The 15,628-nt window shown below is 38.8% G+C and overlaps 1 protein-coding gene across 1 annotated transcript in view; it reads left to right on the forward strand.

Moving 5' to 3' along the window:
* The window catches only part of SHQ1 (SHQ1, H/ACA ribonucleoprotein assembly factor), a 108,221-nt gene that overhangs the window by 47,744 nt on the left and 44,849 nt on the right, over positions 1-15,628 (forward strand). The window contains 1 exon segment of the mRNA XM_017892153.1: positions 11,385-11,505. Coding sequence (XP_017747642.1) covers positions 11,385-11,505 — 121 coding nt within the window.

The following is a 15,628-nucleotide window of genomic DNA, read 5'->3' on the forward strand; positions in this document are numbered from 1 at the left end:
TGGGGAGTGGGAGGAGGGAGAGGATCAGGAAGAATTGCTAGTGGATACTCGGCTTAATACCTGGGTGATGGGATGATCTGTGCAGTAAACCACCATGGCACATATACCTCGGAACTTAAACGTTCAAAACAAGAACAAAATGTAAGTATTTATAAGATACAAAGGAGAGACTCCCTTTAAAAAAGACCTTAATGGACAGGTATGGTGGCTCATGCCTGTAAACTCAGCACTTCGGGAGGTAGAAGGGGGAAGATCTCTTGAGGCCAGGAGTTTGAGACCAGCCTGGGCAACATAATGAAACCTTGTTTCTAGAAAAAAAATGTTTTTTAAATTAGCAGGGCATAGTTGTGTGTGCCTGTAGTCCTAACTACTTGGGATCCCGAGGCAGGAGGATTGCTTGAGCCCAGCAGTTCGAGGTTACAGGGAGCTATGATCACACCACTGCACTGTAGCCTGGGTGACAGAGTAAGACCTTGTCTCTAACAAAAAAAAAAAAAAGAAATTACCTTAATGGCCATCCACAGGCCAAATCCATCTTGTATTGCCCTTGAGCTAACAATGCTTTTTACATTTTTAAATCGTTGAAAAAAATAAAAATAATATTTTGTGACTTGGGAAGATTATTTGAAATTCTCATTTTAGTGTCCATAAATAAAGTTTTATTGGAACACAGGCTCATTCGCTTACATACTGTCTATGTCTGCTTTTGTGATAAGATGACAGAATTGAATAAGTGCATCAGAGATTGACCTGCAAAGCCAAAATACTTACTTTCTATCTCTTTACAGAGAAAATTTACCACCTCTGCCTTAGGTATATACATGGAGGTTGGAGGGGGCCCTTTTGTAGGGAGCCGAGGTCTTAGGCTGCTTGCCATTCCAAATAGTGGCCAGCATTGAAGTAGATCATTTCAGCTGTTTTCTCTCGCCTTCCCACAGGATGAAATGTAGCTGATCTAGTTGGCTCACATTAGAGTAGACTTCTGTACATTAGGAGAAGCAAACTGAGATGGCTACTTCGCCAAGCAGGTAAATGAATAAGGATACTAGGGTTTAAGGAAATAGAGACTAATGAGGCCTGTGTGAACTGGAGAGATACATGGCTCAGCTGTAGCCTACTATTGCTGTGTGAATATGTAGTATTGCCAGTTTTAAAAAGAAGTAGAAAGTAAAATTAAAGTAGAAAGCTTTAAAATCTTTTAAAGCTTAAGTATGGACAAAGAAGTAAAATAATTTTAAATCACACTGTAAGAGCCATAGCATGTCTGAGAGCCCACGTCAGCCTGGGAGGCCCCCGGTTTTCAATCTCTGCTCTAAAGCAAGCTAAGTGCCAGCCTGTCTTTCTTATACCCTCTTGGACCTGCCAGTTTCTAGCTGCAGTGAAGGCTTGCACCAGGTCTTTGTTCCTTCAGTCCTAGCTTGAGACTGAGTTTCAGCCCAATACGGGTTCTAAGATTGGGGCAGGCAAAGGAGGTAAGAGATGTCCCGCATTGTCTAATGTAGTTAACACCAAAAAACCTTTTTAAAAAGTGGATGCCCTGCCTCTCTTTTGACTACTTTGTATTGTTAATCTTGTCAGCCAGAGCCTGGTCAGGGTGGAGGAAATGAGTGATAGGATTTCAGTTACCACACTTCACTCTGACCCTGATAGAGTGCTTGTTAGTAGTGGGAGGAGAAGGGATTAATAGGGAAGGAGCAAACAGCATAGATCTAATGAGGGATATATAATGATAGTTACTAAAGAATGTGTAGGATTTAGAAAAGAAGATGTGGAGGAAGGGTATTCCCTGAGAAAATAGAAGGCAAAAAAATCAGAAAAAGGAAAATAAAAGAGTTCCATGTCCAAGAAACGGCAAATTCCCGTCTGTCTGGAGGCCAGAGGTGTGAAGGGGAATGGTAGGGTAAAGATGGAAACAGTGTGCTGGGACTGGGCTGAAATGAGCCTGCAATGGCTTGCTGATGAGTTTGGGTCTTATTCAGGGAGGAACCACTGAAGAGTTTGGCATTGGAGCTGGTGAGAGGCTTATGAAATCAGATTCATCTGGCAGCAACACTTAGGATAGAGTCATTGAGAAGGGTGAAGTTAGTGGGCATGGAGAAGAGAGGAGACTTATTCTTGCCTAGACCCAAGGTAGTCTGGGGACAGGCAGTATGGTCTGAACTAGAGCACTAGCCACGGCACTGAGGAGGAAGGAATATGTGGGCAGGTGCTTCACAGGTAGCAGGGGCAGGGACCAGTAACGGGAGTGCCAGGGCTGATCATATGACCTGTTGTCATCCTTCCCTTTTCATATATAAAGTACTTACATGTTTGTTGTCTCATTTAATTTCCATAGCAATTCTTAAGAATTTTTCTTCTAATTTATCCCTGTGGAAACAGATTCAGATTAAGTACCAAACAGCTAAGAAGTGATACCAGAAGCAAGCAAACTCTGGGCTGCACAGCTGGTCCACAGTGGAACTGTTGGGATTGTTACCATTTTTACTTTGTGAGAAATTAGCTAAAACTACATAAGATTATTTATGTGTAGCTTTTTAATGATCTTCCCTTGCCTTTCCAGAATTGGGGATCTTAGAACTTAATTTCATAGTCAAAATTTTCATGCATCCTTTTCATATAAATTAAACTTACATGTAGAGATACATATCTAATCAGCTTTACTAAATTATATTGATTATCCATTGATTAAAATATAAAGAAGCATATATAGCTCAGTTCTACCAGTGTGCACACCATTTAGCAGAAAGCAAACATAGTCACTGAAACACAGTGAGGGTTTCAAAACGGTTTAGTTTTTCTCCTTTTTTACCTTGACATACTTATCAGTACTTGAGATCACCAAAATAAATTCATCAGTGGTGGGATTAGGTTTAGGTTTGTTTTTTCTTTTTATGAGCCATTTGAGATATCCAGTTGTCTTTTTCCTGTATACTCCTATTTCTTCTTTCTGACTTCATGAAATTTTGGTTTTTTTCATTTTGAAATAAAGCTAATTTCAAAGAATTAGAACTCTATTAAGTGGTATTTATTGGAAAAAATGAAGTGTAATTGTTTTAATTAAAAGTACAAAGGGCATTGAAATACATACTGTAATTCTTAAGATGGAAAAATTGAATACTAGTTTTACCCACAAAATTTTGAAGTTTTCTGTGCCTATGGGTTTTTTAAAAGTTCAGGTTTAGGTTGCAGCTATTTCAAAGAGCTTTTTTTCATGCGTCTTCAGCTTCTTAATCTACTTTTCTCCTTACTGTGTAGACGGACATATATATTTTTAATGTTCTACCTTGAACTTGGATGCCTCATTCTTCGTTGTCTGAAGAAATTGAAATTAGTCATGTTACCATTATGTAGTTTTGATGGCATCTGGTCATGTATTTCTAAACTGAAACAGTCACTGTTTTGACAAGTTACTTAAGAAAGAGGACAGAGTTAATGTCAAGGCTGTCCTTCCAAACTGGCAAATCTTGCAGGGATTGTTAGAGCAGAAAAGGCAAAAAGTAGCCTTGGGTTAAATTCATTATTTGAACTTATAATGGTACAGTGATGTAATAAAGTTTGTACAGCTACATTCTTTTCTCGTCAGGGAAATATGTAATTAGGGAAGGAGTAAACAAATTGTATATGCCATGTTTGTCATGATGCAAATAAAGTAAATCTCTAGACCACAGAGATCTTATAACTAGTGTATGCTAACTGAGCAATTTGACTGGGTGTGTTTAAAGTTAGATTCTTTGTACTCCAGACTGTAGATTAACAACCAGCATTTATTGAACAGGATCATACAATTTGCTGGACATTGATTGTTCTAGGCCAAGGAAGAAAGATGAAAAGTCATGTCCTTTCCTGTCAAGGACTTCATCACACATGGTGATAAATACTGACAATGGATTTATTGCATAGTGGCTGAGGGTCAGAAAACTTATTTTCCAGTTCTAATTCTTGCTTCCTAGCTGTGATGTTGGCCAACTCCTTCATATCCTTGAGCCTCAGTTTTCTCATTTATGAAACAGGGAAGAAAGTACCTAACTCGTAGGGTTAAATCATGTAATTATATAAAGTATCTGGTGCAGAGCAAGTGGGTAGCTCCTAATTACTTACCTTAAGTCTGTTTCGTGCTGCTGTAACAGAATACCACAGATGGGGTAATTTATAAGGAACAGAAATTATTGGCTCATGGTTCTGGAGGCTGGGAAATCCAAGATCACGGGACTGGTGAGGGCCTTCTTGCTGCATCAGAATGTGGCAGAGGGTATCACATGGTGAGAAAGAGGGCAAGAGATTGAACTGGCAGCCTCAAGTTCTTTTATAATTGGCATTAACATTCATGAGGGTAGAGCCCTCATGACCTAAATACCTCTCATTAGGCCCCATTTTCCAACACTGTTGCACTGTGGATTAACTTTGCAACAGATACTTTTTGCAGGGTGCATTCAAACGATAGCACTACTGTAATAGGGGGGTATGTCGGGTATATGAGGGAACCCCAAACCAGGTGGGGGAAGAGTTGGAACCCTGTTCCCAGAAAAAGTAATGTCTGATTTGAGACTTGGATAGACGGTAAATTTGGGGTTGAATTGAGGGTTGTACATTCCAGGCAAAGGGGACATCTACAAAGTACATGTTTGCTTCCTGTTAATTTTGTTTGCGAGTATACAGATAATATATGTAATTTCAATAACAAAAAATACTTTTTAAATTGACAGGACTGTAAGTTTGTGTTCAAAATAGTAATTCATTGCTTCAAGTATGTGTTTCTTAATACAGCTCAGAAATCTGGGCTTAAACGGCATCTGAGAAATTTGAGGATAAAAAAATTACATAGACCTAGAAGCCTTCTTAATGCTAAATTTAATGTGTGTGTTTGTGTTAATTGTTAGGGATTTGACTTTATTCTGTTTCCTGATAGGGCCTGGTATTAAAGCAAATTACCCCACTTTGGTTCTCTTAATTTAGATTAATTTGACACACTTTTTCTGCCTTCTCCCTTTTCATGGTCAAATGACATATGAAAATTAGTGTTGAAATACTTCATAAGGTATCTGTTTTGATAATATGGTCTCATCAGAATCCCAGAATGCTACCCATTTTCTAGCCAGGTATCTATTATACTAAGGTATGTATTTTAAATGATAGTAATGTTGGCTGTTATTTTGAGATGATTTTACAAATAAAGACCAAGCAGTGCTTTCCCTCAGGTGTTTTGAATAACCACTCTTCTTTTCTTTACTGATTATTTTAAAAATTATTATTATTTTTTTGTAGAGATGGGGTCCCACTATGTTGCCCAGGCTGGTCTCAGACTCCCAGGTTCAAGTGATCCTCCTGTCTTGGCACCTCCTAAAGTGTTGGGATTATAGGTGTGAGCCACTAGGCCTGGTCCATTTTCTTATTTTGGCCTCTTGATAAGGACAGATATGACATTTGATCTTAGCCAAAAGGCCAAGAAGCAATTGGCTTCTTGTCTTGGGTAACTCAGAACTTTAGAGGGCAGAGTAGATACCCGGAAAACCATAGTCACATAGCTGTAATGTACCAGCAATTGAAAAGAAATTTAGCTCTTACTGTATAGATTTAGCAACTTACATTGTTTTTCCTATGCTGGCTTTTAGCCAGCAAAAACATCCACTTACCTGATCATCTCCTAGAGATGGAAACCATTTCTTATGTGCCTCCAGCCATGAGCTGGTCTGTCAGTGAAAGATTATTCCCAACCCTGCTCTCCTAATAGGATGATTTCAGGAAGCCAAGGGATTCTATTTAGAACAACTCAATCTTGTCTTTGTATTAAGATATATTAACCTGAGATGCCACTTCTGTCCAGACAGGAAATCACATTGTTCTTAGTTTACCTTTCCTTTAAAGGAAAGCCAGGGAATATGTTAAATCCTATTTACTACCCACCTACTTATTACTGTCATCTATATTTTCTTTATCTTGTCATTACGTTTCTCTGTGTTGTCATTAGTCTTTCCCTGAAGTAAAACGTTCATGGCACTTGTCATTTATAATACCAGGATACTAGTGTTAAACTGCTTTCATGAGTGAACAAGAGTTCTTGGTCTTAGAGTCATTCTTCCACGGATAGGGTTGACTTGTTCAACCAAGTCCATCCTAAAGAATCCCTAACTCTTGGGATTTAACATCCTGGAGAGAGCTGTTAGTGCCGTTCTGCAGTGAAAATAGTTACCGTGGTTACTGTGCAAGGCACTGTTTTTTTTTTTCTGCTTTGAACCAGGCAGTGAACTGTCTTAAAATGGTCACTTTCCTGCAGTGCCTTTGAGCAGGAATGATTCTCTTGGACTTAGGCCTTAGCATTTTTTTATGCCCATGTCGTGTGTGATGAGCCCATGACTGGATAGAGCCCCACAGGCACCGTGTACTTTGAGTCCCCATAGGCTTCTGGCCACCGGCCATGTGACAGCCTGGAAGAGGGCCAGATTTTTCCTTTGCTCATAGCTGCTAGGTAAGTGGCTGAGGGTCTGATAGAAAGAGCAGTCAGTACAAAAGAGACTGAATAAAAAAAAAAAAAGCCCAGCCACATGCTTGGTGAGTCTCCTGACTGTGATGCTGTAGTCATCTATGGTGACAGAACAGAAGAGATCAAGTGTGACCTCAGAGTAACAATGCATATTGTTGGGGAGAGAATGGTTTTCATATACTTTTTATTCTAGATTGTCAACTGCCAGTAGCCTGGTTATCTTTACCATATTTGTCACATCACATACTATGAAAGTAGTTTAAGGCTTACAGGTAAAACACAGCTTGTGAAGAGAGCATATAACTTTCCCTTTCAAAACTGCCGTGCAATATAATTTTTAAATATTAATCAAAATATTGCTTCTCAGTTCTTTAAAATATAATTTAAAATGTGAATTCAAATTTGTAACCTTCATTTGTCAATTTTTCAGGGGTTGGCTGTGTAGTTGAACGTGTCTTAATTTTTGTTAAACAAATAATGAATGTTTCTTGTGGACAGTTTTGAAAATAGAGGGAAGTATAGAAAAGAATAAACAGCTGTACTCCCACATGTAGAACAATGTCAGGTGCATGATAGGCTCTCACATATTTGCTCATTTGCTCAGTGAACGTAGAGACGGATACTGTTAATATCATTTGGGTATGTACGTCTAGAATTTTTTATTTTTATTTTATTGATTTATTTTTTGTGATGGAATCTCACTCTCAAGTCACCCAGGCTTGAGTGCAGTGGCGTGATCTTGGCTCACTGCAGTCTCCGCTTCCTAGGTTCAAGCGATTCTTTCGCCTCAGCCTCCCAAGTAGCTGGGGCTACAGGTACCTGCTATCATGCCTGGCTAATTTTTGTGTTTTTTGTAGAGACAGGGTTTCACCATGTTGGCCAGGCTTTTCTTGAACTCCTGATTTCAGGTGGTCCACTGTGCCTGGCCCAGCATTTTTAAAATGAGTATTTGTCTTTTTTTTTTAGAAAATAGGAATCAGAACATGCAAATACAATGTAATTTCTTCTCTTTAAATTAAAAAAAATTTGACTTTTCTTATTTTTTATTTGACATTCCTTTTGTTTGTTTTTGAGACAGAGTCTCACTCTGTTGCTTAGGCTGGAGTGCAGTGGTGCTATCTCTGCTCACTGCAGCCTCCACCTCCTGAGTTCAAGTGATTCTCCTGACTCAGCCGCCCGAGTAACTAGGATTACAGACGTATGCCACCACGCCCAACTCAGTTTTGTATTTTTGTGGAGATGGGGTTTTGCCATGTTGACTAGGCTCATCTCGAACTCCTGACCTCGGGTGATCTGCCCGCCTTGGCTTCCCAAAGTGCTGGGATTGAAGGCATGAGCCACCATGCCCTGGCTGTTATTTGACATTTCTTTTCATTATTATTATTATTATTTTTGTGATAGCTGTAAGGTTTAAATTTGCCTGTGGCCTTTAGCAGGAGGGCAACCTCACTTTAGGCATGTCTGCTAAATGAAGCTGTATGTAATTTTATTAGGTAATGGCTGCTGTGGATCCTCCTTAAATATGTGACCTTAACTCCGTACCTTTCTACATTATGATCTCCGGAGTAGGGTCCTTTATTCCTACTGCCTACACCTAAGTTTAGAGACATTCTCACTCAGTCTGTCCAAGTGCATTCTTCTCTTCCTCCTTGTTACTGTCTGATTTCTACCAAACTCATCTGCTGCTTCTCCCTTTTTTCCCTACATGAACTCTTTGCTCCAGCCAAATGGTTTTCTCCAAATCCTGCATTTTCTTTTTCTTTCTTTCTTTTCTTTTTTCTCTTCTCTTCTCTTCTCTTCTCTTCTCTTCTCTTCTCTTCTCTTCTCTTCTCTTCTTTTCTTTTTTCTTCAGAGCCTCACTCTGTCACCTAAACTGGAGCGCAGTGGCGTGATCTTGGCTCACTGCAACCTTTGCCTCCCCGGGTCCAGCTATTCTCCTGCCTCAGCCTCCTGAGTAGCTGGGACTATAGGCATGCACTACCACGCCTGGCTCATTTTTATATTTTTAGTGGAGATGGGGTTTCACCATGCTGGCCAGGCTGGTCTCAAACTCCTGACCTCGTGATCCACCTTCCTCGGCCTCCCAAAGTGCTGGGATTACAGGCGTGAGGCACCTCGCCTAGCCGGAATCCTGCATTTTCTATTAACCTGTTTATATTAGTAAAGTGTGGGATCTTGAGAGAGAGTATTTTGGAGGTGTCATACAGCAGAGAAGCTTATTCAAGTTACAAGAGAATAGTTCGTTTTTCCAGTAAAGACTTATGATTAACATTTAAAACTTTTAGTGCTTATAAAACTAACTCCTTCCCTCTGCACCTTCCTTCCCCTAAAAAGAGAGAGAGAAGGAAAGCAAGAAAGAAATTAGTTGGCATATGCTTACTGTGACATTTGTCTTCTCTGTGGCAATTAAAACTTCAAAACATTCTTACAGGTCAGTTGTTCCTTGATTCTTTGGGTAATATGGCTAATTGGCAAACATGGTTTCATCATGCCTGCAGATTTTGATTATGTTTCCTCCTCCTTTCATCAAACCCTGCTGTCAATGTTACCTAGTTTGTAATTAAAATAGGCTTGTTGTTGGGTGATCCACACTAATCATTTGACATAGTTAACCTGGGCCACTTTGATAAGCTGTAGCACTGACCTTGACTTAACCAAATCAACTTGACGTCTTGTAGCTTTAGGCCTTCGAAGTATTAGTTTCTCTTCACAATCAGTCTAGCAGTGGAGCTTCCATTGACATTCTTCATTCATTCTTTATTGTATCTGCATATGAGGAAGCCACCAAGTTAATATTTTTTAAAAAGGCATGGACTCTGTTTTCAAGGACTTATTACCTACTTAGGGGTTAAAGTCACTAATAAGTCCTTGAGTAATAAAAACGTGATATAGACTGGATGGGGCGAGAACATACAGGTAGCATGGCACAGTGGGTAGCCTCTGGAGCCATTAAGATTGGAATTTAGATCCTGGTCCCTCAACTCAGTGGCCCTGTATCTTACCCATCCTGGAGCCTCCAGTTTTCCTTCTGGGAATTGAACAGGAGAGGTTTGGGGAGGATTTTCCCCATTTTGAGTTTCCTTTCCACTTCTTTGCAGCATTTAGTAAAGGACCGTGAAAACTAGGAAAGTCAGCCCAGAGCTTCCCGAAGGAATGAAGACTGGAGCTAGACCTTGATAGCGGGCTAGGTCACATGGAAAAGGGAAAAAGGCGTGGAAACAAGTCTGTAGAAAGAGCATTGAGAACATGTGCAAGGAAGAGATTCCATGAAAACAGTGCATTAAAAAATGTGTGTTAGAAGAGGTAGAGTCTGGAATCTGAAAGATGGGCAAGAAGATTCTTAAAATTGAGGCATGAGATGAGAATATGAGTGAACATAGGAGCTCAGGCAGTGGCAGATAAAGGGCAGATACAAGGAGCATTTCCAAGGAAAAATCATCAGGATTTGATGGGTGAGACTGTAGCATGAAAGAAATTTTAAGGGTTTAAGCTGGGTGATTACTGTGTCTGTCGTGTATTCATTCATTCTTAGAATACTTAAATGGAAAACCTGCTGCTGCAGTGTTCTGTTCTAGGTATTGGGGATTAACCACTAAATAAAACAGAAGCCCCTGCTCTTTTGAAACTTACTTTCTAGTGTTAATTATGTTAAAAAATTTAGTGTCAGCAATTTTAGGATCTTGAGATGTCATCATCTAGCTCATGATTCTTTTATGATCTAAAAGTTAAATGGGAAATGTCAGTGAAAGCGCATCAAGTGTCTTCATGAACTCAGTATACAGTGTTTCTGTGTTTCAGAACTGTAAAGATAAGAATGAAACTGTTAAAGCTGAAAATACTGAATTTCACAGATCAAAGAAAGTGGTAATACTCTAGATATGGTATTAATAGTTCACCTTATAATTAATAAATTTCAGGGAATATCATAAAGTGTGGAACACCTAGGGAATTGTTGAATTGTAAAAGGCTCCTTTTGTAGACTTTGGTTGGGTTAAAATTAGGTTCCTTTAAAAACCAGGAGGAAGTAGTTAGGTTGAACAAGACTTTAATCCTTGACGGCTTTTGTTCATACAAGTTTTGTCAGCTTATTTCTGAAGTAGGGCTGTGATGTTTGAGTGTTCAAACTGAGTTTTCTTCAATTCTTTAAGATAAAATAATTTATTAGTAGATAATTCCTTGACAGAAAATGTTGACATAAGAAACAAAGAAGTTTGAAATTTAGAATGCAGTTTTCCATGTTATTTTGAAAGCTTGAATTGGAAGAACATTATCTAATTAAAATTATGATGCATTTAAATATTCATTTGGTTTAGAAAACTTCCTGCCTTTCATTTAATAGACCTAGTTGTATTTCATAGCACTTTAATGATAACCACAACTAGTCAGCTGTAACAATAGAATATAAAGATTATACGTATTTTTTTTTTGGGGGGGGGTACGGAGTCTAACTCTGTCACCCAGGCTGGAGTGCAGTGGCGCGATCTCAGCTCACTGCAAGTTCCGCCTCCTGGGTTCACGCCATTCTCCTGCCTCAGCCTCCCAAGTAGCTGGGACTACAGGCGCCTGCCACCACGCCCAGCTAATTTTTTGTATTTTAGTAGAGACGGGGTTTCACCGTGTTAGCCAGGATGGTCTCGATCTCCTGACCTTGTGATCTGCCTGCCTCGGCCTCCCAAAATGCTGGGATTACAGGTGTGAGCCCCGTGCCCAGTCAAAAATTATATGTAATTCTTAAGGAAGTCAATAAAGGGATTTGGACCTAATAGGACTCATAAATTTTTTTGCGTTTAAAAATATTCTTAAGAAATGATCAGGATTCTGAACTGCTTTAAATATATTACCTCTCAGGATCTGAATTTCTTTTTCTTAAGGATAATTTTATGGTTTTTTTTTCAATTTTCTTCAGGTAAAAGTGCAGTTTTAAAGTGTCTCTTGGATATTCACAAAATTTTTCAGGAAAACGACCCAGCATACATACTGAATGATCTCTACATCTCAGACTACTGTGTGTGGATTCAGAAAGTCAAGTAAGTTTTCATAGAGTTACTTATGAATTTTTAGTTGCTCACATTGCTGACATACCTATTTACCCAGGAGGAAGAAAACAAAATAACCTGAGGACTAAGGTTTATTTTTTATTTATTTATTTTTTTGAGATAGAGGTTTGCCCTTGTCACCCAGGCTGGAGTGCATTGGTGCGATCTCGGCTCACTGCAACCTCTGTCTCCCAAGTTAAAGTGATTCTTGTGCCTCTGCTTCCTTAGTAGCTGGGATTACAGGCCATGCCACCACTCTTGGCTAATTTTTTTAATTTTAGTAGGGACGGGGTTTCACCACGTTGGCCAGGCTGGTCTCGAACTCATGACCTCAGGTGATCCGCTTGCCTCGGCCTCCCAAGTGCTGGGATTACAGGCGTGAGCCACCGTGCCTGGCCAGGAATAAGTTTTAATGAGAAGGGAACCCATAGACCTACCAAACACTAAAAAGTAACTGGATTAATATGGGAAGCTTGATGAATGTTCTTAGGGAAGAAGGTACAGATGGTGAAAAGTTAATTTTATTGGAAAAAGTTGGTATTGGTATATCTTGGAAAACAGGTATTAAAACAGTTGTGATATTTATTGCCTTGCTATTGACTGTCCGGTATGAAATCTCAAGACTGAGTATCTGAACTTGTATCTATAGTTCACTTACAGTAGAGTGTGTGTGTAGATGTATGTAGTATGCAAACCACATCAAATGAATCCCGATGAGAGCTCTGCATTCATTGGCTAGCCACTGGCTTACCACCTGCAGAGCCTAATGGCATGATTCTTGATAACGCATGTACGGAAGGGTCCAAACACTCACAGATGGGCTCCAGCATTCGGTATATAAACATTTTTAAAAGTGTTTACCATTGCGTCAATCAAGGAAACATAATAGATTAACTATTAAATTTTAAAATGCAGTGAATATTTATTTATTTATTTATTTATTTATTTAAGACAGAGTCTCACTCTGTCACCCAGGCAGGAGTGCAGTGGCGTGATCTCGGCTCACTGCAAGCTCCGCTTCCCGGGTTCAAGCGATTCTCCTGCCTCAGCCTCCTAAGTAGCTGGGATTACAGGCATGTGCCACCACACCTGGACGCCTGGCTAATTTTTTGTATTTTTTAGTAGAGACAGGGTTTCACTGTGTTAGCCAGGATGATCTCAATCTCCCGACCTCATGATCCACCCACTTCGGCCTCCCAAAGTGCTGGGATTACAGGCGTGAGCCACCGCACCCGGCCAGTGAATTTTCATTTTGTGAAGTTCTGTAGATCTGATTCTTAGTAAACAGGGCAAAATTCCATTTCAGTAGCAAGAGGCTATTAATTAAGAACCTATAAATGGGCCAGGCATGTTGGCTCATGCCTGTAATCCCAGCACTTTGGGAGGCCGAGGTGGGAGGATTGCCTGAGTTCAGGAGTTCAAGACCAGTCTGGGCAACATAGTGAGATCCTGTCTGTATTAAAAAAAAAAAACAAAAATCTATGAAGGGAACTCTTAATTGAAATGACTCCTAGGTGCTATAGAAAATGATAGGTACAATGTCAATTGTGACTTAGAAGAAAATGATCTGGATATTTTGCTACTGCCATGATTGATAAATAAATGCTTTAGTGTGGATTTTAATGTCTGTTTTGAATGAGCCATTATATGGGATTTATTTTTTATTTCTCTTCACGGGAAAGCAGTTATATTGCAGAATGAAATATGAAAAAACTTGAGGCTATACCTGTTGTACAGAAAATGCTTAGGGATTGCTCAAGATAATGCCTAATAACGTACAGCAGGTGGTGTCAGCATTCGTGTTGGAAATTTAGATTTCGCCAGATGGAAAATTGAATCTTTAACCCCTGAGGTCATAATGGCATGTCATCACTTCATTTGATCCTCCTGCTAATTGAGCTTATCAAATACCCTGCTGCCATTTCCTGTTGTTACTTTCATTTTCATAATAAAATTAAATGGGGATAGTCTGTCTGTGTGGGTTTTGGTTTTTCTTCTTCTTTCTTTTTTTTTAAGGAGTGATGATTTTGTAAACATGTAATGAGTATTGAGATTTGTGCAAGGATCCCATTTCTATGAGTGCCTGTTTCTCTCTTTGTGATATTCTTTATTAACTAGAGAGAAGATTGTTTTTCATTAAAGTAGAAAGATATAGGCTCTCAAGTAGAGTAGGGATTATCGACCGTCTTTGAAAAAACTTTTTCTCTTGGTTTTAACGTTGTGGGAAATGAAGGGAAATTCTTAGGTTGTTTGTAATTGTGCTAATAGTAATTTTTAAAAAAGGGATAATGTATTGGGGAGTGAGGTAGGAGAGAGAAACCAGCAGGATCTCTTCAAATTACTTTGCAAAAGTGGTTTTTACAACTTTACCAATTTGAACATAACTTTCTTTTCCCTAGACAGGTGTGTTGCTTTCAGTTTGTATGTTAAATTTAACTGTAGCCCAGCTGTTTTTTTCTCTTTTGAAATAAAACATTTGTTTATCGAATTTTTATAAAAATTTCTAGTTTCATTCTTAATTTTACAAGCACAACATGATTGAGCTTTCTAGTATTTCCTTTACTGTGAACTTCTTAGGTCTAAATAATTCTATTGCAGTGTTGATCCATGATTTTCATAAGTAATTTTTTCCTCACTTTTACCTTCTGGTTTATTTCTTCTCCATATAGTTTATCAGTGAAATCTAGCACCTTATTTTTATGTTTGAAAAGAGCTGTGTATTTTCTTAGTTTAGTTTGATGTTTTGATTATAATAATAAAACTATGTAAGGTTTTGTTTGAAATACCAGGTAAGTAATAAATTCTGACTAGCACAAAACAGTATTCCATTTTAAGTCAGGTATATGCTTTGGCAAAAACCTATGGAAACATAGGTAGCAAAGTCATTCTTACTTTGAATTAATGAAGTTATAGCAACATCTATTGTTACTTCTGCTTTTGTACTACGTTTCCCTATGGTTTCTGTGTCTTGTAGTGCATATTTGCAAAGCTGAAAAACTGATGCTCCTGGCCTCTCATTCTGAGTTAGAGACTTTATGAATTGTTTTTCTGAAAAGAATGCTCCCTCCCACCCTTCACTATAAGCTTCACTGGAAGTTTCGAGTGTGGTGCTCACTACAGCAAATGTTCTCTGGTTGGCAGCCTTAGAAAGTGATTTGTTTGAGGTTATATGTCTTATAAGAGATAGGTCAGGTCTTCTGGTTCCAGATTTCATATTTTTCAAGATATGCCACGTATGCAACCAGTCGTCTCCACCCATAGCATGTGGAAGAAAAAGATAAAAGCCCTTTCTTCAGAGAGATTTTCCTAAAGGAAAAGGAATGAATGAAACGTCTGTCTTTCTCATGGATGTTTCCGTAGCACTTGGTTGAGAGATCACTGGACACTTCTCATGCCTGCCTTATATTGTAGGAATCTAGATGCGTAACTCTTTCCCCTCTAAAATACTAAGGTCTTTGTGAATGAGCACCTATCTGGGCCCATCACAGTTCGTGAGCACAATCAGTTTTACTCAAATTAAATGATACCTGTTAGACCGGATTAAAGGAACATTTTTCATTTTTTAAAAAATGTAGCACTTTAAAAATATAAATCAATTCTAATTTATTTTTATTGATATTTCAGCTACATATACAAGTTCCCCGATTCTTTGCTGGTGGGCTGTCATCAGTAGCAGTGATAGTTGTGACCCTCTGAAAGTTTAACAGTTCCATAGGTATCCAACCCTTTGGCTTCCACGGGCCACACAGGAAGAATTGTCTTGGGCCACACATAAACGCACTTAATACTAACGATAGCATGGACCAAAAAAAGGTCCATGCATAATTTTTGTGATATCCACCACTGCAGATAAGCAAAAAAGTCCTTGCATTCAAAGAGTTGGCACCTTTTTATATAAGGTGGGATAGAAAATAATGAACTGTAATACATTCCAGCTCTACTTCTCATTGACCGTATGACCTTAGCAAGTCACTTTGTCACTTAATCTAATTCAACCAGTATTAGTACCTTGATATTTCCTCTATTTGTTTCCTAATGCATTTTTAAACCCGTGGAAACAATATTGTACATACCATTCTGTAGCCTGTTTTATACTCATGATAATACCCTATAA

This window comes from Rhinopithecus bieti, unplaced genomic scaffold (genome assembly GCF_001698545.2).
Source record: "Rhinopithecus bieti isolate Rb0 unplaced genomic scaffold, ASM169854v2 scaffold_21542, whole genome shotgun sequence".
NCBI lineage: Eukaryota > Metazoa > Chordata > Mammalia > Primates > Cercopithecidae > Rhinopithecus > Rhinopithecus bieti.